Source organism: Pantherophis guttatus, chromosome 2, assembly GCF_059756535.1.
Source record: "Pantherophis guttatus breed Tessera chromosome 2, ASM5975653v1, whole genome shotgun sequence".
In the NCBI taxonomy this organism is placed as follows: domain Eukaryota; kingdom Metazoa; phylum Chordata; class Lepidosauria; order Squamata; family Colubridae; genus Pantherophis; species Pantherophis guttatus.
In genome coordinates, this window is record NC_142064.1 from 117,067,039 (window position 1) to 117,089,561 (window position 22,523).

Consider the following 22,523-nt stretch of genomic DNA (forward strand, 5'->3'; position numbering starts at 1 on the left):
CAAAAGGTGAAAAAATAATTTTAATTAAAACAACAGGACATGAGAAGTCCAGTTTTACAGTGGTACTAGCATGCACAGCTGATGGCTCCAAACTGAGACCAGTGATTATTTTTAAAAGAAAAACAATGCCGAAACTCAAGTTCCCTGTTGGTTGTTTTGTACATGTGAATGAAAAAGGCTGGATGGATGAAGAAGGGGTAAAGCTATGGCTTGATAATGTATGGAGCAGGCGACCAGGTGGACCTATTCAAAAACGTAGTCTACTGATGTGGGATATGTTCAGGGCTCATTTAACTCCCAGCACCAAGCAAAGGCTTGCAAGAATAAACACAGATGCGGCAGTTATTCCTGCAGGATTGACATCGTTGGTACAGCCACTGGATGTGTGCCTAAACAAGCCATTTAAAGATCGCATTCGAGAACAGTGGAATGAATAGATGGTTAGCGGCGAAAAGTCATTCACAAAAGGAGGAAACATGCGTGCTCCACAGTTGGATGTTTTGTGCAAGTTTGTCATAAAAGCCTGGAATGATATTGATGCAGAAACAGTAATCAAGCCTTTCAAGAAGTGTGGCATATCAAATTCATTAGATAGTATGGAGGACGACTACTTGTGGCAAGATGAAGAGAAAGCCAAAGCTGAGACCACACCATCTGATACGGAATTAGATCCATACGATGACTGCCTTACAAATGTATCACAAGATGTCATTGATGTACTTATGATATCAGATGATGAACAGGAGGATTTTGAAGGCTTTTAAAGGGAAACTGTCACAACAGCAAAACCTGTAAAAATAGCTTGCAATTATAATGGGCATTGCTGACTCGCCAGGGACTTGCCCGGCACTTGCTCTCTCTCTCTATTGTTTGTTATCTTCCTCCTATCATCATCAGTTCCAGTTTGGTTGACAGCTTAGAAAACAAACAGCATGGCAGCTCCCATGGGTTTATTGTCTTATCCTTCCTTTCAGCTTTAGAGTGAATTAGGAAAAATTTAATCCAATTGCCCTGTTTTATGTTTACATGTTTGATGACGAATAGCCTTATGTTTATAAGTGACAGTTTTCCTGCTAAGTACCTGCATGTCATAAGCATTTGAATTAAAATTACCATATTGAAATCAAATCTGATGTTTTTTAATTTTTATTTGTTGTGCGTTGGAAGAGGGGTAGTCTTATACGGTGAGTATAGCCCAAACCCTATATTTTAACAGGAAAAGTAGGGGGTCGTCTTATACGCCCAGTTGTCTTATACGCCGGAAAATACGGTAATTAACAAAATTAAGAATGCCCTCTGAACTGAATCAGGGATTACAATGATCTCTAATATCTTCTAGAGTTACTTTTACCAGGAATGTTATAACAGCACAAAGGTTAGAATCCTTGCCTTCTGAATAGAAAGTCATTAGGTCAAAACCCAGCAGAAACCTAAAAATAAACTTACTATTTTTCTTTGGGTTATCTTGCTCCCATGCTCATGAGCTGGATTCATGTAGCATGAATTCATGAGTACATCATTTCATTCTTTTTAAAAAATTCACTGTAGCTCATGGGGAAAAAATGAAATGTTTGCTTAAAGCAAATTTCTGCTGAGTTTCAAACAACCAGCCAATTAAAAGTTAAGTGTTATAACCATTGTACTATTACAGTAATCCTGATAGCTGTAAAATTCTAGAAAATATAAAGACAACAACAGGGCAATAAAAAGGCATTTTAATTTTCATTGATTGTTGTGCTTACACATATGTACACTTCAATGCTTTTAATTCTCACTATTCAATTCAATGATAGACATATATAAATATACTGTAAATATGTCCTAGAAGACGTGCTCTCAGGATCAGGAAGTACTATAAATTGATTGGTAATTGCTTTCCTGAAACAGAAAAGTGGGATGGAAGAGCAGTGGAAGAATTATGGAGTAGGAGGACATAGCAACCTGCCATTCTGGCTGAATTCCTTGCAAACTGCTGCCCAAGTGTCTCAATGTCAAGCCAGCATGAGCACTGAAGGGTTGCTCCTTATCCTGCAGTATGGATAAGCCTCTAAAACATGCTCCTTTTTAGTTACAGTATTTCCTTCCTTCCTTAGTGGAATGTCCTCATTTGTTACCTCCTGAGGCTGTTCAACCTGAGGACAAGCTAGAACTTGTTCCTGAGTTCCAGCCAGATGTTGAGAAAGAGAAGCAACTAATCCGAGAAGTAAGTTGGCCGCGTCCTCTGAACACTGGTACAGGAAGGAAATTCTACGCTGAAGTTTTCCATAATCTGATCTTCAGATAGGTTAATTCACACATAAACCCTAGCCAGCATGGCAGATTGAGAGCCATAGAGGTTTCCTAGTACAGATAGCATGTTAACTGACTTTTAGGGAATAACAAAATCACCCAACAGGGAAGCTGAATCATGAGGCTCTTTCCCTTTGAAAACATATATTTCAATTTGATCCATTAAAGAGGGGTGTGGGTGTGAATGTGCGTGAGGCTTCTGCTGAGCCTGAAAAAAAGATGCTGCTACTTAACGAGTTTCTCATTTTGGGGGGGAACCTAAAGATAAAAATGATGGTGTTAATAAATTTCCCTGGGAAATATTTTCTGAAGATGGCATTATCTCTGAAAACAATTGTCCTTTAGATCTCAGCTATCTGTTTTTGTTTGTGAACTTCAAGATGTGGCATTTTGAGAAAACAACAGGCACAACCAAGAAAGAAGGGGCTTCTGAAAGATTGTTCACTGTTTATTTTTTTGACTGTTTTAACATAATTAAGGCATTGTTAACTATCTGTGGACATTGACTGATGCTAGCTTTCCAGAAATAACTTATAATTTATAGCCCTGGAGAATCAAAGTGGTTTCCATTCAAAATTAACGAGGGCTAATCCCACTTAGCTTTCTAGGTTAGCCAAAACGGCATCTGCCAAGGCCACAAAATTGAGCTTCTATAAAAGCCTCTGCAATTCAGCACCCACTAAATAAATTGTAATGCAAGCCTATAATTCCTGTTCTTTTCCTAAAAGATTTAAAGTCCCTGTCAGTCACAAACATCCCCTAGAACAGTGCTGTCAAACTCCCAGCACATGTGCCGGATGCGTCATGCGCTGGCCACACCCACGCCTGGTTTAGCGAAGGAGGGAAAATTCCCAATACATCACGTGATGCCACCATGATGATGTGAGTTTGACACCCCTGCTCTAGAAGATAAGGTAGTTTAGAAGGTTTTTTTAATTATTTATTTTAATTAAATTTACAGTATACGCCACCCATCTCTTTCTGCAAAGCAACTCTGGGTGATTCAAAGATGTATTACAATAGATTGCCTTTGCTGATTTTCCTGACATTTTCAGGAGTATGAGGAGAAGCTGGCCCAGCTGAAGGCGGAATATGAAGCTGAACAAGAGTCTCGTTTCCGGCTCGAGGAAGATATCAGTGCCTTGAGGAATGCTTACGATCTGAAGTTCCACACTTTGGAAGGAAGTGTCAGGAAAGAAGTGGATACAAGTGGAACAGGTACATGTGAAAGGTTCTGTAGGTAAGGTAGGAATCCAAAACTTGATTCTGGTTGCAGAATGTAGTCTGAGTATAACAATTATTATATCATAATTAAAAATGTAAATTGTTCTTAGTTAGAAAATATGCATAATTATTTATTACATGCCTTGATCAAGGCACAGTACCAATCCAAAAAAAAATAAAATACCCTGTTTCCCCCATAATAAGACATCCCCTGATAATAAGCCCAATTGGGCTTTTGAGCACATGGCAATAAGACCAAGTGCTTATTTCAGGGTTCAAAAAAAATATAAGACAGGGTCTTATTTTCGGGAAAACACAGGTAGTTACAAAATTTCAACCATTAAAATGAGTTCATAACCTAACAACCAAACTAGTAAAATCAATATTTAGAACTAAAACAAATGCAACAACCGTATATATTAAAATAATGTCCCAAAGTATTCCAGAACATGTGTGCATCCATGATTAATATAAAACTAACAATAACCTGGAAAGTACTCATATTATTCTGAGTAGGGTAAAATAACCAAGCTCCACGCTAATCCTCTAGTCAAATGAAAAGGGTCTTTAAAAACCATCACATTCAGAGAGATGAAGACAAGGACAGAGTTGATTTCTAGATTTTCAGGCTTGCGACCTGAAATCCCAGAGCCTAGAGATTGCAATCCTGGAATGGCAAAGTAAAAGACAACCTTGCCCCCAGGGAACACAAAGAACTAGCAGAAGAAAACAAGGCAGACAAATACAGATTTATGAATGAGCGAAGGGGGCAGTCTGATTGTAAGCATCCATAGTTTGAACTAGACTCTGACTGATGTAGGGAGCCAGTGAAGAATCTTGTGATGGAACAAAACACAAGAAGAGCATGAAAACCTCAGGCAGCCTGAACATCACTGCTGTGGACTAAAGTCAGGGATGGAGAGAGGAACTGAGAACACCTATCAAGAAACTATAGTTTCTATATTATATTATAGTAATTCTATACTATAGTAATTTTACATTGAAACACCCGAAACGGATATAAATAAAGTCACAATGTCTTCTGTTGAGCTTCTCTTGCATCCTATGAATATTATGAAATGAACATTTGTAACTGTTTTACTGTAAGATCAGTAAATGGGTGTCAGCTACTCATCTGTCAATGGACAGAGGAAGCTAGAGAATTGTCCTGAGATGAACAGGAAAATAATGGAGAATAGAAGGATAATGAAGCAGAAACTCAGCTGTCTATACCTTGTCCCATTCAGCCTGAGACAATAAAAATACATCCAAGGCAAAACTTTAATAAACATTCTATCATGTATTGTCATTAGAGATGACAAAAGGCTGCTAGACTTAAGTATCATCATCATCATCATCATCGTAGTCATATTGAAAATCCTAATCACGAATCAAGACAACCAAGGAAAATTTTAAAGGGGCCAGAAGGGACTGCAAGGTGACAGCTTCTTGGGATTTTAATGACAGAGGATCTGCTGGATAACATTGAACATTCCAGGAAATTAGATATTTTTTGGTGGTGTGTGTGTGTGTGAGTGAGTGAGAGAGAGAGAGAGAAACTGAGACTTTGCCTTCTTCATGACTAGCAAAAACCATAATACATTAAGCAAAGTATTAAAATTGAAGATATTTTATGCAAGTAGAACAATATGCACAGACCAACTGGAAGAATATAAGATTACTTAGATTCCAGAAAGTGATCCTAGTAGACGGTATAGTCTCTTCTTAGATTTAATAAATGTAACAGCAAAAAATTCCATGTCTGATATTTTAATATCTGTTCAAAAGTGCCAGAGAAAATTGATAGGGCCAATGTTGTCTTGAGGCATGGCAAAACTCTTTATCTTGGGCAATGAATGGTAAGCTTATGCATATGTGTGTTGCAGCCCCCAAGCAGATTCCCTGTCATATTGCAGAAGCAGATTATGCTACCTTCTTCTTGTTTTTACTTATTGCAGTTGCCATCTGCTAACTGCTGAGTACTGCCTTTGCCAGCTGGGGAACATTCTCCCTGCCAACAGGAAGGTGGCTAGCTGACTCTGTGGAGCAGTAAGCCCAATGCCCTTCCTCGGATTTTAAACAGTGTTCTGGGGAGATCCAGTGGGGTTTTTCTTGCTTTGGCTTTTGGAAGAGATGAACAGTGCAGTTTTTGGAGTAACCAGTTGCTCCAGTTAATTTTTTTACTTCTTTTACTACTGGGATCTTGTGAATCAAGACCATTCAGAGTGAAGTGCTGATGCCTAAATAGCACCAGCTATGCCTTTAACTTTTAGCCTCAATCCTAGAGAATCTGTGGCAACTGATGTCTTGCAGGAGTTATGTATTAAATTAGACTGCACATAAATGAAACAAAATGTTAAAAGTTATGATATTTATGTAGTTACTTATCAAGCACATCTAAATTATATTAAAGTAATTAAACTATCTTTAAAATCCCCAAGGCATGTCCAAGCTTTTGAGCATCCTTAATGTTTGGAGATTGAAAGCTAAAAAATTTGACAGACCACTTTGACAATTCCAAGTATTTGAATTAAGAATCTAATACTATTTTTTCATTAATATATAAAGTAGAACACTATATATTCTGTTGATGACAAAAAGTATATATGTAGAATGTTGTGTGGGTTTTGTAGGTGGCGGGGGTTTTGTTTGTCTTTGTATTGTCTTTATATTTTTGTTTATATTTAATAATAAAAAATGTTAAAAAAAAATTGATACACCTTAGACTGAGCAAATAAGCTAAACAAGATGGAAGTGCTGCTCTTTAGGTGGTTGAAGCTCCCAAACTTTAATCAAAAGCACTCATATAAAGCATATTACAATGTCTAAAAGTCACCTGGATATAACCAGGATAGACTCTGGAAAGATGATCTAGTGAATCAGTGAGAGTTGTTAAACAGCATCACCATCTGTCTCTTCATAGAGACCTCAAAGCAGTGAGGGGGCCCAAAGTGTTTGCCTAGCCCTATGATGGCGAACCTATGGCACGCGTGCCAGAGGTGGCACACAGAGCCCTCTCTGTGGGCATGCGCGCCGTTGCCACTGCTCTTCCGGGTTCTGTTGCGTGCATGCTTGTCTGGCATGTATGAGCACTGGCCAGCTGCTCTCTTCCAGCATGCGTGCGCTGGAACCCAGAAGATAGCAGCTAGCCAGTGCACATGCGTGCTGGACCAGCTGTCCGGCATGCATGCTCGTGATCGAACCCGGAACAGCAGGTGGCCGCTGCAAGCATGCGCACTGGTCAGCTGCTCTCTTCTGGTTTCCGGTGCTCTTGCGCATGTGCGCTCCAGTTTCGGCACTCGGTGCTGAAAAGGTTAACAGTCACTGGCCTAGCCCTTCAGGAAGCTTAGCTGCCTTTAAAAAATGCCTCTCTCAAATCAATTCCAACCGCAAAATGTTAACAGATCTTTCTCCTAATGTCTTCTTATTTTATCTCCACCTCCTGTTTGTTCTAGAAATGGCAGAGTCAGCTGAAGCTCTTTCTGACCAAGCTCCTTCACCCCTCATCCCTGCTGCAGATACTGAATTATTAGCTAAGGTATTCTGCCAGATGGAACTCTATGTCCTCATTATAAAACAGGAAAGGAGAAGTGGGATTATTTTTATGTCATCAATACCAGAATGTTCACAAAATGCTTTTAAGTCAGATGGAGTAGATTTAGCAATACTGCGTTCTTTGAGGAGAGAAAAAATGGGTTTTCTAATTATTGTAATTCTTAGTGCTTCAAATTGTTATCATACCTTGAGGGTAATCTTAGAATGCATTTACTGTATATAAGAATTACTTTTTTTTTTACAATTCATATTATTTTACAAGAAAAATTTCCTCAGAGTTCTATGTCATAACTGCCAGCAGAATTGGAGAGTTTTCTCAAAACTACATCCAACAATGCTAAATTATTGCATTAAACTAGTATTAATTAGCTACTGATTTCTTGACGTTGACAGTTGGTCTTAAAGATAAGAAGCTGCCCATCACTTCAGTGTCTTTCTTTGTCAGTTCTAAGGATGGTGGCAGTACCTGCTGTCATTATTTTAATCTTTTTTATATTTAATCATAGTAATTTCTTCCTGGACTCCTCTACTTTAATTACTAGAGCTTGTAGATGATTTTTATTTTCTGCTCTTGGAGTAGAGCCATCAGCACAGTAAACAAGTTATTGTTGTTTCTTTCTCCAGGCTTTAAACTGTGCACATTTTCCACCAATACCTTTAATATATATTCAGCACATAGGTTGAATAAATAACCAAATAATACAGTCTTTACTAACTGTTTTGCCAATATGGAATCTTTGTTTTGCCATGGTCTGTCTTGGCTGTGGTTTCCTGTCCCGTGTATAGATTTCACATGAGGACAGTGAAATATTCTGGCACTCCCTATTTTGCTAAGCATATTCCTCATCTTGACATGGCCAACCCAATCCTTGTATTAATAATAATATTGGCAATTTGATTTTTGGGTAGTTTGGGAATATCAATGCATAGGCATCATTTTGGTTATTTGAAAGCTATTGAATATTAGCATCCTTTGATCGGCAGAAAGTAATAAGTTATTCTCCTCCATCACTTCTGTATGTAGTCATATAGTTCAACTAGGTTTTTCTCTTTACTGTTTCTAACTTTGGCATTGTAGTCTCCAACCACGAGCAGCACATCTTGCTTACAAGTCTATTTCAGGTTGGACTTTACTATAAAATCCATTAACCATTTTTTCTTCTGCATCATTAGAGCGTAAATTTGGACAGCCATCATATTGTACCCAAGGGCTAGCTTTGCTATATTCTTTCCAACTGTGAAAAAAATTCCAGTCTTTCTGTGGTTTTTGTGCCTTGAGTAGTAAATTGTATGATTCTTTGACTGAAAGTGTCGAAGTCCACTCCACTGATGCATAAGATATTCATATCTAGCTGATTCATTTAATCTTTTACTGTGTTAAGCTTCTTACACTCCATGTAAGAAATATGGTAAAGTATAAGTTTACCAGTGCTTTCTCCCATATATGTAATTAGTAGCTCTGAACTGACCTAGTTGGCAGAGGGGGAAGACATGTGTATCATACATTGCATATGTAGAGGGGAGGGGCAGGGGTCTTACACATCTTGAAAATGCTCCATCTTAGTCTGATTCCAATTATATGAGCATTGTGAGGTCAACAGCTGAATGGCTTTTCAGTTTGGAGCATCTTCAACACACGCAGAGTGAATTCTTTGCTCTTCCTTTCTCCTTGCAGAACATTTGGGTGGGGCTGAAGTCTGACAACATCAAAACCAAAGATAATAGGAAGCAGCTGCAGTATGCTCATGTTCCAATCAGCTTTGATTTTAGACTTAATTCTACATATTTAGAAGATGGCCACTCTTGATTCATTTTGCCCCAATTTCTTTTTGGAGGTACTTTGAAAACATAGGGTTACCCAGTTGTTTGTCAACCAGATCTAATGTATATTCCTAATTGCTGCCTCCCATGTTCTCTGGTGCTCAGGAGTGCAATATAGAGGAGTCACCTTCTCCCCCAGTGGACCAGCAAGTGAGGAAAGTTTTCCGACCAGATACACCTGGGACTGATGTAATTGAAGACGTTCTTATACCTATGAACCAGCAGGAAGTACTTGCAAGGTCAGTAACTGAGAAGACAGACAGAGGCAAAGGAATGGTGTTTATGAATGCCTCTTGTTGTTATTTGAAAGGAAAACAATTCAGCTTTTTTTTTAAAAAAAAACTATAGTTTTCACAGTGAAAATAAATGAGATAAATCGGGGCAAATTAGAATCCCACCCTAACTATACTGAGACTTGATTATTTTGAAGTTGTGCAATATTTGAATTTGGTATATTTTCCCCAATCTCTCTAGGTATTTAGTATTCTAACTTGGAATTAGGTATCCTAGATTGGAATCAATGCTGGGCAGAAGAGGTGCAACTGATTAGAGAATATGAACAAGGGTTGATGCTAGCTATCAGCTTAGCTGTTTCCAAGAAGGGTTGGATCAATTCAGGGAAATCATGGAGATAAATGATTATTAGATTTGATGGCAGCATGCCTGCCTCTGAAGGTCGTCTGTTGAGCTACGGTTTCCTTGTGCAGCTGGCTGTCCATTGTAAAAGAAGGTTGCTGGACTAGATAGGCCAGTCATCCAATCCAGCACAGCATTGCTTAGGTATTTATGTTCTCAGGAAAAATTAAGGACCCTCACATTGGTCTCGGTTTGCAATGCAGGAGGCTCCCAAGTGCATGAGGCTGACCTCTTTTCCTTTGGAGCTGGGGAACGCTCTCTTGCAGATTTTCTCTGTAAATCTAGAATGTTTCTGAACATTGACTGAAGAAAACAGGCAAGCATATGAGAAGATTAATTCTATTTACAGCTCAGCCAGTCTTGGGGTCCTGGCATAGATATTACTTTTAAGGACTAGCATGTGAGCATTCTCAGCAATCCAGATTTATGCCAAAGTGTTGGTCACAAATAGATGTGCATCACCTATAAAAGGTGTTTCTTAGACCTTCAGCACCCTTTATGGGGAATTGCTGCATCTTTATTCACATGATGGGGAGCATGAGGTTCTTAACTGATAGTTTTTGCTCAGGCTTCAGTAGAGGAAAAGAGGAGGGAGGCTGGGCCTCCTTCTCCCTTGCCATGTTCAGAGTTAACAATTCACGGCTTTCCTCTGATTCACTACAAGAGGAGCTTTAAAAATCAACAACAACAGGGGTAGACATACTGCAGTTTGAATGAGATATGCACTTAATTTCATTGAGCAATTAGGTCAGATCTCTAGTTAAAAAGAAACTTTTCCTTCTCTAATGGTAGAGAGAGAAGAGGAGGATGAGAAGAAAAAAATAAGAAATGGGATGGTAGAAAAAAAAGAGGGAGAAAAGAAGCAGGTGCTCCCATTTTGGGCTCTGGCTTTTCTACTGCTTATTTTAGCTCTTGCCTTAGAGTACTGTTTGACCTTTGAAGGATTATAGATCTGGGATTAAAAACCGATGCCCATCTTTAGCACCTTTCCTCATTTGCACCTAACCACAGCATAAACATACCCTGACAGAATCTATTTTCTGTAGCATCCCCATGATGTTATTACGTTTGTCTCTTTCTCAGTCTATGAGTGAGGCAGACTGAAATCATTCTTAGCTGCACTAATGCTAAAGCAGAGTTCCCCCTTATTTTGCCACCATCCAAGGGCAGCCCCACAATGTGTAAACCCATTATACTTTTAGGTGACTGTAGTGATTTGAACAAGCAGTAGAAGCAGGATAAAGGATGGCAACAGATACAGTCAATTTCATGTCAGTATAATTTTCTGCCAACTCGAAGATGAATGGGTAGCACCTAACTCTGCCTTGGTGAAATGCTCTTACACTTCCAAGCTATCCATTTGGAGTTGCTGAAATATTTTATGGTCTTTATCCCAGTCCACTATTCCATCTTGTTTGAAGGCTTCCACCATTGTTCCACTGCCAAAGAAGTTCCTTATCAATAACCTCAACGATTAAAGACCAGTGACACTCACTCCTATCATCATGAAGTGCTTTCAGAAATTAGTGGGCTGGCACATCATTTCTGGTCTTCCGCATACATTTGATAAATACCAGTTTGCATACAGAAGAAATAGATCTACAGAGGACGCTATAGCCATCACTCTTCACACTGCTGTGACTCATTTGGAACAGCGAGGGGAGGGGCTATGTGAGGATGCTTTTTGTAGATTTTAGCTCTGCATTTAACAATAATTCCACATAGACTAATGTCTAAACTTATGGATCTTGGGCTTTCTTATTCAATCTATTCAAGCCCGACTGGCACAAATCCGTGCCTGTCGGGCTTCAGGGCGGGTTACAGCATGGAAATGGCATTGATCGCATTGGTTGATGATCTCTGGAGGGCCCGGGACAGGGGTTGCCCCTCTGTCCTAGTCCTCCTAGATCTCTCAGCGGCTTTTGATACCATCGATCATGGTATCATGCTGTGTTGGCTAGAGGGGGTGGGAGTGGGGGGCACCATGCTACGGTGGTTCTCCTCCTTCCTCTCTGACCGTACGCAGTTTGTGTTGATGGGGGGGCAGAGGTCGACCTCGAGGTTCCTCACTTGTGGGGTGCCACAAGGGTCGGTCCTCTCGCCCCTTCTGTTCAACATTTATGTGAAGCCGCTGGGTGAGATCATCCGTGGCTTTGGGGTGAAATGTCAACTGTATGCCGATGACATGCAGTTGTACATTTCAACCCCAGGCCACCCCAATGATGCCCTTGACGTGATGTCCCGCTGCCTGGAGGCTGTGCGGATCTGGATGGGGAGGAACAGGCTCAGACTCAAGACTGAGTGGCTGTGGCTCCCGACGGTCCGATATAGCCAGCTGACACCATCACTGGCTATTGGGGAATGAGATCTTACCCCCCTCAGAGAGGGCTCGCAATTTGGGCGTCCTCCTGGATTCATGGCTGTCCTTGGAGGATCATATGACGGCCGTGGCCAGTGGGGCTTTTTATCAGGTTCGCCTGATCTCCCAGTTGCGTCCCTTTCTGGATCGGGACGCCCTGCGCACAGTCACTCACGCCCTAAACTAAACTAAACTAAACTAAACTAAACTAAACTAAACTAAACTAAACTAAACTAAACTAAACTAAACTAAACTAAACTAAACTAAACTAAACTAAACTAAACTAATCTGCTTTGGATTATGGATTTCCTGTCTGACTGCTCTCAGAGGGTCAGATCAGGTAATCATATTTCTTCAGCCCTTATTCTTAACACCGATACACCACAGGGTTGCGTGTTGAGTCCCTTACTCTATACTCTTTGTGTGCATGACTGCATTTCCACTCACGCTAATAAAACTATTACTAAATTTGCAGATGATACAACAGTGGTGGGACTGATCTCTGGGGCGGGGATGAGCTGCCTATTGAGATGAGATGAAATGGTTGCTTTCATGGTGTGGAGACAATAACTTGGTTCCTAACACAAATAAGACCAATGAGCTTATAGTGGACTATAGAAGGAATAGATCAGACATCCAGCCCCTGCTTATCAATGGAGACCAAGTGGAGCAAGTGGCCAGTTTTAAGTTTCTGGGTGTTATCATAAAAGAGGACCTGACCTGGGGCACTCACATTGCAGCACTGGTCAAAAGGGCCCAGCAGAGATTATACTACCTGAGACTTCTCAGGAAACAACAACTGAATGAAAAACTGCTGGTGACCTTCTATCGATGCAGCATAGAGAGTATTTTAACTTACTGCATCTGTGTATGGTTTGCCAATTGCACAGTGGAAGATAGGACAGCACTCCAGAGGGTTAACATCATTGCCCAGAGGATCATTGTTTGCCCTCTCCCCCCTTTGGAAGAGCTTTATAGCTCCCGCTGCCTTAAGAAAGTTCAAAACATTCTTAAAGATCCATCTCATCCTGGGCACCCTTTTTTGGAACTATTACCATCTGGAAGATGGTACAGGATAATAAAAAGGACAAATAGGCTGAAAAACAGCTTCTATCCTAGGGTAATAACCATACTGAATTCTTCGGTATATTGCAATATCGGGTTTTCAATTTCAATTATATAGAATGTAAAGGATGTATGTTTGTGTTTTTATTTTTATAGTTATAATGAAGATTTAAGATTTAAGATTTAAGATTTGTCATGTGCAATGACAATAAAGTAAACTAAACTAAATTTTGCGGTCTCAAGATCAGTAACAAAAGTCACTGAAATGACAAAATAGCTTGCCTGCCATCTTCAACTGTTTTCTGCAGCGGGTGTCCAATCCTAGGGGTTTTTTCCATCACATAGCACAGAGGCCACAGACTTCAGGGGTTCTCAACAGGCCCTTCATGGTGGAAGGATCCCTGAGTTTAGAAATGGTTTTAAAAGACGTGCCTAAAGTTAAGATGACTCTCTGGCCTCTTAGACTGCAGATGCTAGAGCAACAGGTGGTTGGAGGAGAACAGGCCAAGAACAAAGATCTGAAGGAAAAGCATACACGTCGAAAGAAAATTGCAGATGAACGGAAGCAGCAGTTGCTGGAAGCTCTGCAGAAATCAGATGAGGACAGCAGTGATTGGGTCCTACTCAATGTCTATGACTCTATCCAGGAGGAAGTGCGAGCCAAAAGTCGATTGCTGGAAAAGATAAAGGAAAAGGTGATCTATACTTTTATTTATTTCCAGTCCATTTCCAGTATGAAATGGCTGGAAGTGCACAAGTTTTTAAAAAAACTTCTTTTTAAGCACTGGTTTTCAACACATAGGTCATGACCCAGAAGCTGACTTCATTGGTCCTGATCCATGTGTTGGGCTATACCAGTTGCACTGTCATTCTTCTCTATTTAGGTTTTGTTGTTTGTTTGTTTGTTTAAGAAGCATTATGTTTTTCATGTCCATATGTTCCTGATGCCTAGTTGTCAAGTACAAGACCATCCAGCGATGTTTTTGTATGTAAAACCGATCTTCTGATAGCTTTTGATAGGGACAGCACACCTGTACTATATTTTCTTAAACCTTGCAGTTCTGTTACGAAGAAAAGCCAGCCATTTTGATCTAGATACCTAATTGATATAAAGATGCTGTTAGTATTACATTCAGGTGTTTATCTTTTGGCTTTTTACATGATGCTGCATGTCCATTGCCTTACCCAGAGTGGAACATATATTAAATTGATTATAAAATAATTTCTATACTTTTACCCAACGATTCTCTCCTTTCCAGCTGCGGGCAGCTGAGACTGAAATCAAAGATCTACAATCAGAGTTTGAGCTGGAAAGGATTGATTATCTGGCTACCATCCGCCGCCAGGAGCGAGAACTCCTGCTCTTCCAGCAGCTCCTGGACCAAGTGCAGCCTCTCATACGACGGGACTGCAGTTATAGCAATTTTGATAAAATCAAGCGGGAGTCCACCTGGGATGAGGAATTAAGCTGCTGGAAAATCCCAGAGCCTATTACTCAGAAGACCAGCCTCCCTGCAGGTAAGAGAAGCTCCAGGCACTACAGTGTCATCTGGATAGAATTGCTCCAGGCTCTCAATGCAGGCAAGAAAGAACTCGCTAGATTAGGCAAATGCATTCCACCAACGTCCTGGCCTAATTCATGTAGTACAGGTAATCCTCGACTTACAACAGTTGATTTAGTGACCATTCGAAGTTACAACGACAGTGAAGAAAGTGACTCATGACTGTTTTTCCAACTTATGACCATTTTAGCATCTCCATGGTCAAATGATCAAAATTCAGATGCTTGGCAACTGACTCATATTTATGATGGTTGAGGTGTCCCAGGGTCACATGACCACCTTTTGCAACCTTCTGACAAGCAAAGTCAATGGGGAAGTCAGGTTCACTTAACAATTGTGTTCCTAACTTAACAACTGCAGTGATTTACTTAACAAATGTGGCAAGAAAGGTCGTAAAATGGGGCAAAGCACACTTAAGAAATGCCTCACTTAACAACAGAAATTTTGGGGTCCAATTGTAGTAATAAATCGAGGACTACCTGTATGCTAATCCCAAATATGAACTGCCTGGCTTTGGCCTGGTTTACTGGATGAATGTAACCACTGAAGATTGTAAACTGTGATTTAAGTCAGTTTAGTCAGGTAGGATTTATAACAACAACAACAACAACAACAACAATTTAAAAACAGACTAGGAACTGAAATGAAACAAAACTGGAAATCTGTCAACAAGAGTGATTAGAATTAGGACAGCCTTTAGTGTAGTTTAGCATTTTTTATTTTATTTGCCATATGCTTATGTGTAAGCATAGTTAAAGTCCTGTTTTTATAATCCAGCAAGTGGCATTCCCTATTTTTTAATCTATCCACCCATCTACCCATCTAGTTTAAAGGCTGCCTGACTGCCAAGACTGGGTGACCTGGAATTAAAAGTAAGAAAAAGCAGAAAAGTCAAAAAGAGATCATGGAAGGCCCAAAGATAACAGATAAAGCACCCCTCCCAATCCAACAGGGGCTGAACCGTCACTCCACCCCAAAGCTTAGAATAGCCTTCCAATAGCTTTCAGAAAATTCAGAAGATCCCTGCCATTGCCTGCATTGCCATTTACCAGAAGGCAAACTAAAGAGTGTGCTCTCTTCTCTAGCCCTCTAGGGCCCATATCATGATGTCTCACACCTTCTGTTTCTACTTTTGCTCAGGAAGGCCCATTTCCAAAAACACAGATTGTCCTTAGGGAACACAGATCTGTTCTTAGAAACAGAAAATGTGCTTTGCTTTGCAGCATTTTAAAGTTTGTGTAATGATAAAAAATACTCTAAAACCATTCAAAGGGTAAACTGGAGCGGGTGGGGGGGAATGTTGTGTCCACTGGATGTCCTTGTTCCCTCTCCATGGCACAATATAGGCCTGGGGTACTGATATGGCACTTTTAAAGAAGTTGAGAGCCACTGTTGCTGGGTTTTCTTTTTAACAGCAGTTTCATCGTTGTCACTGACTAAGGCGGGCAAGAAGAATTCATCGGCAGAGAATGGGGAGACGGTGACAGTGGTAAGTTGAAAAAGGGTGCTCAGCGCCTAATGAGAATAAGTTGTACAGTATATGTTTCTTGGCGGTCCAAGTTCAGTGGCATTGTCTCTTTGGTACTTCATGACCTATTGACCACAAGGGGACACTAGCGTGTAGATGGAGAGTTAAGGATTCTCTGTCCTCTCTTTGTCCCCCTGCCTGCTCTTAGTTTGAGATTGCTAATCTAGAATAGAAGTCATTTCCTTTTATTCTACCTCCCAGGTGCACATATGTGCAAGCATGCACTCATAGCACAGATGTTTTCTGACTCCTCTCCTGATAGGATGTGGTTAGGCAGGTACTAGGTTTTATCAATCTCTATATAGATAGTCCTTGATTTACAACCATTTGTTTAATGACTGCTCTAAATTACAATGGCATTGAAAAAAAGTGATTTATGACTATTTTTACACTTACAACCATTGCAGCATCCCTATAGCCACACCATCAAAATTAGCAATGGAAATTTGGAGCTCAATTGTAGTTGTAAGTCAGGAGCTACCTGCAATTCCTAAAATAAATCTCCTTTCTGTTATAATTAGTGCTAACCCTTGCTCAGGTCCAGTTACACTCTCAGAAATGCTCCTATACATATATGCAACACTTCGGTCCCTAACATGTATTGCATATCCACATAAGAGGGGGCTGAGGGGTTTTTTAAAATTGTCTTTGTGTAAATTTTTAAGGGGTTTGGGGAGGGGGGTGGGGAGGGAGGCCAGTCTGGCTGTTAATGGTGCCATAGGGGGTATGGACTCTGGGGTAAAGGGGACTGTTAGAATGCCCTCTATTGAGGGCTTTTCCATCAATACGCTGAGTGGGAGGGGTAGGTATGGCGGGAGCAGGGGGCCGCATCATGTGGTGGGGGCACGCGCTCGCTATCTCCGAGCGATTGCGTGCCCCGGTCCCCTTAGCTCTTCCCGTTCCTCAGGCTGCTTAGAGTCTCAGGGCCCGAGTTTCCGGCTGATGTTGTGTAATGCCAGGTCCGTAGTAAATAAAGCCCCCCTCATTTGTGATCTTATTCAGGAGGGGGGAGCGGACCTGGCAGGTATTACGGAGACCTGGTTGGGCCATGAGGGGGGGGTTCCCCTCGTGGAGATGTGCCCATCAGGCTTCCGTGCATTTCATCAGCCGAGAGCTCAGGGCAGGGGCGGGGGGGTGGCGGTCATTATAAGAGAGGGTCTTGATCCGAGGGAGACCACTGTGCCTCAGATAGTCGGATGTGAGTCCCTTTTCGTGAAGTGGGGTCGTGGGGTGCAGATGGGTCTGTTGATCACGTACCTGGCTCCTTGCCACGTGGCGACGACCCTGCCCGAACTCCTCAATGTTATAGCCGAGGTGGCGGCTGATATCCCCAGACTTCTGGTCATGGGGGATTTCAACTTGCCATCCATTGGTGAAACTTCTGAGGTAGCTCGGGAGTTCATGGCTTCCATGACGGCCATGGACCTGACCCAAGTAATTCACGGCCCTACTCACATGGGGGGGACACACTCTGGACTTAGTTTTTGTCTCTGGTCAGTGGTTGAGTGGCCTTGATATAGGGGATATAGATACTGAACCCTTGTCATGGTCTGACCACTTGCTCCTTCGACTTGACTTTCTGACCGCAGCACCCCGTCGCAGGGAGGCGGAGCCGACCAGGTGGTTCCGCCCCAGGCGCCTGATGGATCCTGATAGGTTCCAGATGGAGCTTGGGCCATTTCCTGAAACTCTAGCTCACGACTCGGCTGATGACCTGGTGGCCGCCTGGGATAGTGCGGCTGCCGGGGCTTTGGACCGGGTCGTGCCTTTGCGGCCTCTGACCCGGCACCGAACTCACTTAGCTCCTTGGTTCTCCGAGGAGCTGAGAGAGATGAAGCGCCGGAAAAGACGCCTAGAGAGCGGTTGGAGGGCCAGTCGTTCCGAATCCGACTTGACACTGGTAAGGTCTCATATTAAGACCTACCTAGTGGCGATAAAAGCGGCGAAATCTAGCTATTTTGCCGCTCTTATCGCGTCATCAGATAACCGCCCAGCCGCCCTGTTCAGGGTGACCCGCTCCCTTCTCCATCTGGGAGCGCGGGAGGACCCCTTGCAGGGCCAAGCTGAGGATTTTGTACAGTATCTGGATGATAAAATAACTCAGATTCGGGAAGACTTGGCCACTGACTGGGTTAGTTCAGACGAGATGACTGAGGCAGGCCTTGAGAATGTTATCTGGGAGGAGTTCGATCCTGTGGCTCCCGAGGACGTGGACAGGATCTTGGGACGGCTGAACGCCACCACATGTTTATTGGACCCGTGTCCCTCCTGGTTGGTGCTGGCTTCCCGGGAGGTTACACGAGGCTGGCTCCAGGGAATTATCAACGCTTCTTTGAGTGAGGGTGTCCTGCCGGCCGCCTTGAAAGAGGCGGTGGTGAGGCCTCTCCTCAAGAAGCCATCCCTGGATCCGGCTGTTTTGGCTAACTATCGTCCAGTCTCCAACCTTCGCTTTATTGCGAAGGTTGTTGAGAGTGTGGTGGCGCGACAGCTTCCACAGTACCTGGATGAAGCTGTCTATTTGGATCCACTCCAGTCCGGTTTCAGACCTGGGTACAGCACGGAAACGGCATTGGTCGCGTTGGTGGATGATCTCTGGAGGGCTCGGGATAGGGGTTACTCCTCTATCCTGGTCCTGTTAGACCTCTCAGCGGCTTTTGATACCATCGACCATGGTATCATGTTGCGCCGGCTGGAGGGACTGGGAGTGGGGGGCACCGTTTTGCGGTGGTTCTCCTCCTATCTCTCCGACCGGTCGCAATCCGTGTTGACAGGGGGGCAGCGGTCGACCCCGAGGCGCCTTGTTTGTGGGGTGCCACAAGGGTCGGTCCTCTCGCCCCTCCTGTTCAACATTTATGTGAAGCCGCTGGGTGAGATCATCCGTGGTTTTGGGGTGGAGTTCCATCAGTACGCTGATGATACTCAGCTGTACATCTCCACCCCAGACCATCCCAACGATGCCTTGGAAGTGATGTCCCAGTGCCTGGAGGCCGTGCGGGTCTGGATGGGGAGAAACAGGCTTCGACTCAACCCTTCCAAGACCGAGTGGCTGTGGCTGCCGGCGTCCCGGTATAGCCAGCTGACGCCATCGCTGGTTATTGGGGGTGAATCATTGGCCCCCACGGAAAGGGCCCGCAACTTGGGCGTCCTCCTGGATGCACGGCTGTCCTTAGAAGGGCATATGACGGCCGTGGCCAGGGGGGCTTTTTATCAGGTTCGCCTGATACGCCAGTTGCGCCCCTTTCTGGATCGGGACTCCCTACGCACAGTCACTCAAGCACTCGTCACTTCTCGTCTCGACTATTGTAACGCTCTCTACATGGGGCTCCCCTTGGGGTACACCCGGAGACTCCAACTGGTGCAGAATGCGGCCGCGCGGGGGATTATGGGAGCGACTGGGCGCTCCCATGTGACTCTTCTCCTGCGCGAGCTGCATTGGCTTCCGGTGGACTTTCGGGTGCGCTTCAAGGTGTTGGTGATCACCTTTAAAGTGCTCCATGGCTTAGGGCCAGGGTACTTACAGGACCGCCTTCTGCCACCAATAGCCTCCCACCGGCCAGTTCGCTCCCACAGAGAGGGCCTCCTCAGGGTGCCGTCGGCTAGACAATGCCGGCTGGCGACCCCCAGGAGGAGAGCCTTCTCTGTGGTGGCACCTACCCTTTGGAACAATCTACTCCCAGAGATACGAGTGATCTCTGACCTCCGGACCTTTCGTCGGGCCCTAAAAACTCATCTCTTTCAGTTAGCCGGTCTCTCTTGATTTTATGATTTTATGGTTGGTTTTAAATTTTGATATGGATTTTAAATTGATAAATTTTAAACTATGGGCCAAATTTAATTATTTTAAATCTATTTTTAATCGTATTTATGTATAAATGTTTTTATTTTGGCTGCTCACCGCCCTGAGTCTGAAAGGAGAAGGGCGGTATAGAAATTCGAATAATAATAATAATAATCCATTGTTGAAAGAAAAATCCATCTGGTTCTGCTCCAAGCCGGGAGAGAGACGCTGGAAATAAAATGGTTAGCTGCTTAGGAAAAAAGGTCCACTTATTGATGAGCGGAACCAGCAACAGCATGCGATTCTGGGACAGCTGACAAATTAGCTTGATGAGTGCAAGGATTTTTATACAGTTTACAGTATTTTGTAATTTTGAAGTTTGTTTTGTATGTTTATATTATTTGACTGGCTTTACTTGTTTCACAAAGGCTCCTGATGGGTCTTAATTATCACCTTCCTTGGTCCTAATCCTGTCAGGCATGTGTAATTGATTTTATCCTATTATCTATTGCCTGTTATGTAGCCTGCTTTTCTTAATAGAACTGATATTGTTTCCACTTTTCTCAATGAATGGGATTAAAGTCCTGTCCTGTCCTTAATCTCATCACCTAAAGCTGAAGATGTTTTGTTTATGAATAAATTGGCCTGGATTTCTTAATGGGCACAAAATACCCATCTCTAAAGACTTCAGGCCTCTGCTGGAAGCTATTAAGAAAGACTAGGGCTGCGTTCTGTTTTTAAGAACATGTTTCTCCATTTCTCTTATGGGAAATATAATATTCTGCATCTTTTAAATTCCCAAAATATTTCATTGTTCTAGGAGGGGAGAGGCTTCCCACAAGTGAATTCTTGTTGGTGGGCAGCTTTTTTTTTCTCAACTTCTCTTCATCAGAGCACAGAATCTTGATAAAATGAAAAATAAACTTGGGATGATTTGATGCAAGAGAGAACTCTTCCCTTTTATAAAGAACAAAAGGGTGGAACCAGTATTCCCAGCCTTTGTCTTGTCTTGATCACTGGAAGAAGATCTTAGGGGGGAAACTGAGAGCTGAGATTGATTGCTACTATCGTTCTTATATTTATCAGAGCCAGATACTGCTGCATCCTTCTGGCCACCAGACACTACTATGGCAATAGCAGTAGCTTTGGGTTGATCTGGTTGGGTTGAGTTGCCTTCCCTTACTAAATCTTATAGCCTCTAAGATAATGTCCCAATAGCTTAGGATGTCCCTTACACTCTGCTTGCTGGTTCCATGGCTAACTCTTTTCAAGGCTGAACATTTGCAATCTCAGAAAGCCACAAAGGGATGAAGTAGGATATGAGCAGGGGACAAAGTACCTCAACCCAGCAAAACATGTGAATCAGATCTAGATGAAGACTATTCCTTCTGTTTTCACATTTGTCTTGCTGGGCTGTAGCAGGCAGGATATCAAATGTAGCTAGAACATTTTGAATTGCTGTTCTAATAAATCTAAGTAAATACATTATCATAATATATATATATAATAAAGATAATAATAATATTTCAGGGCAGATTACCATATAATCAATCAAAAGTTTCTAGTTCCTCCACTAACTGTAATTACTATCTCATTTGGAGGCAGTATAACAATAAATTAGAGCTTGAAAAGATAAAATAAAGATTTCTTTATGTACACTGAGAGCATATGCACCAAAGACAAATTCCTTGTGTGTCCAATCACATTGGCCAATAAAGAATTCTATTCTATTCTATTCTATTCTATTCTATTCTATTCTATTCTATTCTATTCTATTCTATTCTATTCTATTCTATTCTATTCTAAAAGATAAGGCAGAGGTCTCAGGTCAGCTGGAATCTGAGTTTTGGTTATTAAAAATTAGAAGAACTGTGATTCTCCTTGAACTGAAGAAGGATAAAGTGGTACTCTAGTCCCTTGTCTTTGTCCCCAGCCAGAAGAAGACCGCTACAAGATGATGCTGAGTAAGAGTGATAGTGAAAATATTGCCAGTAATTACTTCCGCTCAAAACGAGCCAGCCAGATTCTCAATGCTGACCCCATGAAGAGTCTAGGTAAATCCCTTCATGTGCTCTTTATTATTTTTTTTCTCTTGGAAACTACCTCCTTAATAGCATCTCACATGTATTGAATAATTTTGCAGAACAGTATTACAATTTCACTTATCAGAATCTCAGAGGCATCTAAAGAGAGAAATTCTTTTTTTTTTTTCCTTAACATTCCTGCCCTGGGGGAAGAAATCATTAGGGATGCCACTTGGACTGTAACAGAGGCAGAGCAGTCTCAGCTGGCTGCCATCACTCTACTTTAGCCCTAGCACTGTCGCCACCAAATGCTACCTCAAACCCTACGCCATGGCCTGCCATCCCAGCACCACAGCACAAAGAACCAGCTCTCCCTGCCTCCCTGTTCTCCTCAAGGCCTGCCATGTTCAGTTTGAAAAACTTTTGAACCCCCCCCTGCCCCCCCCCGAAACATCACCAAAACAAGGCTCACAGTTTGGAGAATGGCAAGTGCAGTCTCAGGAAGAAGTCCTGGGGCAGCCAGCTTCTGTCTCGCAATGGGCCATGCCGTCTATGCTTTGTCAGCATCAGGAGGAGAATGGCCAGGGGTCAGCTGGAAGCAACAGGATCTGCAGAATGCAGGACAGCGGGCCTAGCTGGGACTTTGTGCTGTGGCACTGAGGTGCCTGGCCATGGCATGTGG

At 42.5% G+C, this 22,523-nt stretch overlaps 1 protein-coding gene across 1 annotated transcript in view; it reads left to right on the forward strand.

The window, feature by feature from the left end:
- Positions 1 to 22,523, forward strand: part of KIF17 (kinesin family member 17) — a 35,980-nt gene that overhangs the window by 11,236 nt on the left and 2,221 nt on the right. Inside the window, exons 6-13 of the mRNA XM_034434304.2 lie at positions 2,094 to 2,203; positions 3,345 to 3,507; positions 6,969 to 7,051; positions 8,995 to 9,128; positions 13,413 to 13,644; positions 14,209 to 14,467; positions 15,927 to 16,000; positions 21,751 to 21,871. Of these exons, the coding sequence (XP_034290195.2) occupies positions 2,094 to 2,203; positions 3,345 to 3,507; positions 6,969 to 7,051; positions 8,995 to 9,128; positions 13,413 to 13,644; positions 14,209 to 14,467; positions 15,927 to 16,000; positions 21,751 to 21,871 (1,176 nt within the window). The remainder of the gene's footprint in view (positions 1 to 2,093; positions 2,204 to 3,344; positions 3,508 to 6,968; positions 7,052 to 8,994; positions 9,129 to 13,412; positions 13,645 to 14,208; positions 14,468 to 15,926; positions 16,001 to 21,750; positions 21,872 to 22,523) is intronic.